The 1425-nt window shown below is 50.7% G+C and overlaps 1 protein-coding gene across 1 annotated transcript in view; it reads right to left on the bottom strand.

The window, feature by feature from the left end:
- The window catches only part of LOC100957257 (histone-lysine N-methyltransferase PRDM9-like), a 19325-nt gene extending 18504 nt beyond the window's left edge, over positions 1-821 (bottom strand). The window contains 2 exon segments of the mRNA XM_023518375.1: positions 242-365; positions 786-821. Coding sequence (XP_023374143.1) covers positions 242-365; positions 786-821 — 160 coding nt within the window.
- Between the last annotated feature and the right edge of the window lie 604 nt (positions 822-1425).

Below are 1425 nucleotides of genomic sequence, written 5' to 3'. Positions count from 1 at the left end.
ACTGTACTGTGGGCAACATAGTGAGACTCTGTCTCAAAAAAAAGATGTGACCTCTGCAGGGCCAATATTGGCACTCAGTGTTGTATTGACACAAAAGAACAAAAATTCCCTCTAGATTTATCTCCACACAGAAGGGAACTGTGGGCAGATGCTGCCACCTAAGAGAAAGCCAAAATAATATAGGGACTGAAAATGTGTTTCATGTTTCCCCAGCTGATCTGTGCCTAGCACTTCCTGTTACCTATGTCAATCAGCACATTATAGTTCCTTTTCACATTCCTATAGCGGATTTTCTCCCAGTCTCCCATCTGTGCCCATTCTTCCTTGGAGAAGTATATGGAAATGTCTTTGAAAGCATCTTTGACCTAGAGAAAGTAACAAATTCCATCAGTATGTATCAAGCTGGGCCTTTTCCTCCACCTTGTGTATAGCCTATACTCTCTGTGAAACAAGGGTAAAACTCCCTCTCTCCCCAGATTCTTTCCTGTTTAACTGAGCAAACACTAAGCATTTTCCTAGTTCTGCGATGACAGAGAACAGTTGTTGATACTTGTGTCCTTTACCTTCCCATATCCCAGACAGGACCAACTGTCCCCATTCTATGCACACGCAGACAGGGTCACCCAGGGGTGCAGGCCAGGAATCTTGCAGACTTCCAGAGACCAGATCCTTGTCATTATGCCCCCCTCCCCACCTTTCCTACAGACACTGCTTGAAGCGGGATTTTACTACCACCCCCACCCCTCTTCTCATTGTGGGCTTTCACCCTCTTCTCCCTTATCTACCTCTGGGCTCTCCTCCTGGGACCTGTTGAGGCTCATGGTGCTGAACTTCCTAGCAGGTCCCGCTCCAACTCTGAACTTGGGAAGGGTTTTTGGGTCTCCCAGCTCCTAGGCCAAGGCTCCTATGGAAGGAGAAGGTACTGAGAGAGGTGCCAGCCCAGACCATTGCCACCAGCCAGGCTCTGTTGACTCCCTTAGCGGGACTATCTAGAAGAGGAAGATTTGGGGAACATCCTGACAGATCACCTAAAGTGAGCTGGGTTCTGTTTCTCCAGTTCCCTTGCAGCTCGGCTCATCTGAGGAAAGCAGCAAAGGAGTCTGGAGGGTTGTGCCAAAGGGTGTTTGAGGGAAGCCCTGAGGCGTGAGGGCCAGAAAAAAAACCAAGGAGACCTTGAGGCCCCCGACTGCCGGGACTCGGGTCAGAATGACAAGCAGGGAGAGAAAATGAACCTTTCTCTTAGAAGGGATCTGGGGTCCTCCTACTGCCGATTCTGGGAAACCCTGGGAGTAAAGCAGCCCGGACCTGTGAGGCGCAGGTATCTCTCAGGCTGGAGAGATGTGGGGCCCCTGGGGCTGAGGGGACTGGGTCTTCTCAGGTTGCAGAGATTGGGGGTCCCTCAGGCTGAGGGGACTGGGTCTTCTC

The sequence above is a fragment of the Otolemur garnettii genome, unplaced genomic scaffold, assembly GCF_000181295.1.
Source record: "Otolemur garnettii isolate 467f Iridium unplaced genomic scaffold, OtoGar3 scaffold00135, whole genome shotgun sequence".
Classification (NCBI taxonomy): domain Eukaryota; kingdom Metazoa; phylum Chordata; class Mammalia; order Primates; family Galagidae; genus Otolemur; species Otolemur garnettii.
Note: the sequence above shows the minus strand (reverse complement) of the source record. Positions and strands in the feature narration are given on the sequence as shown.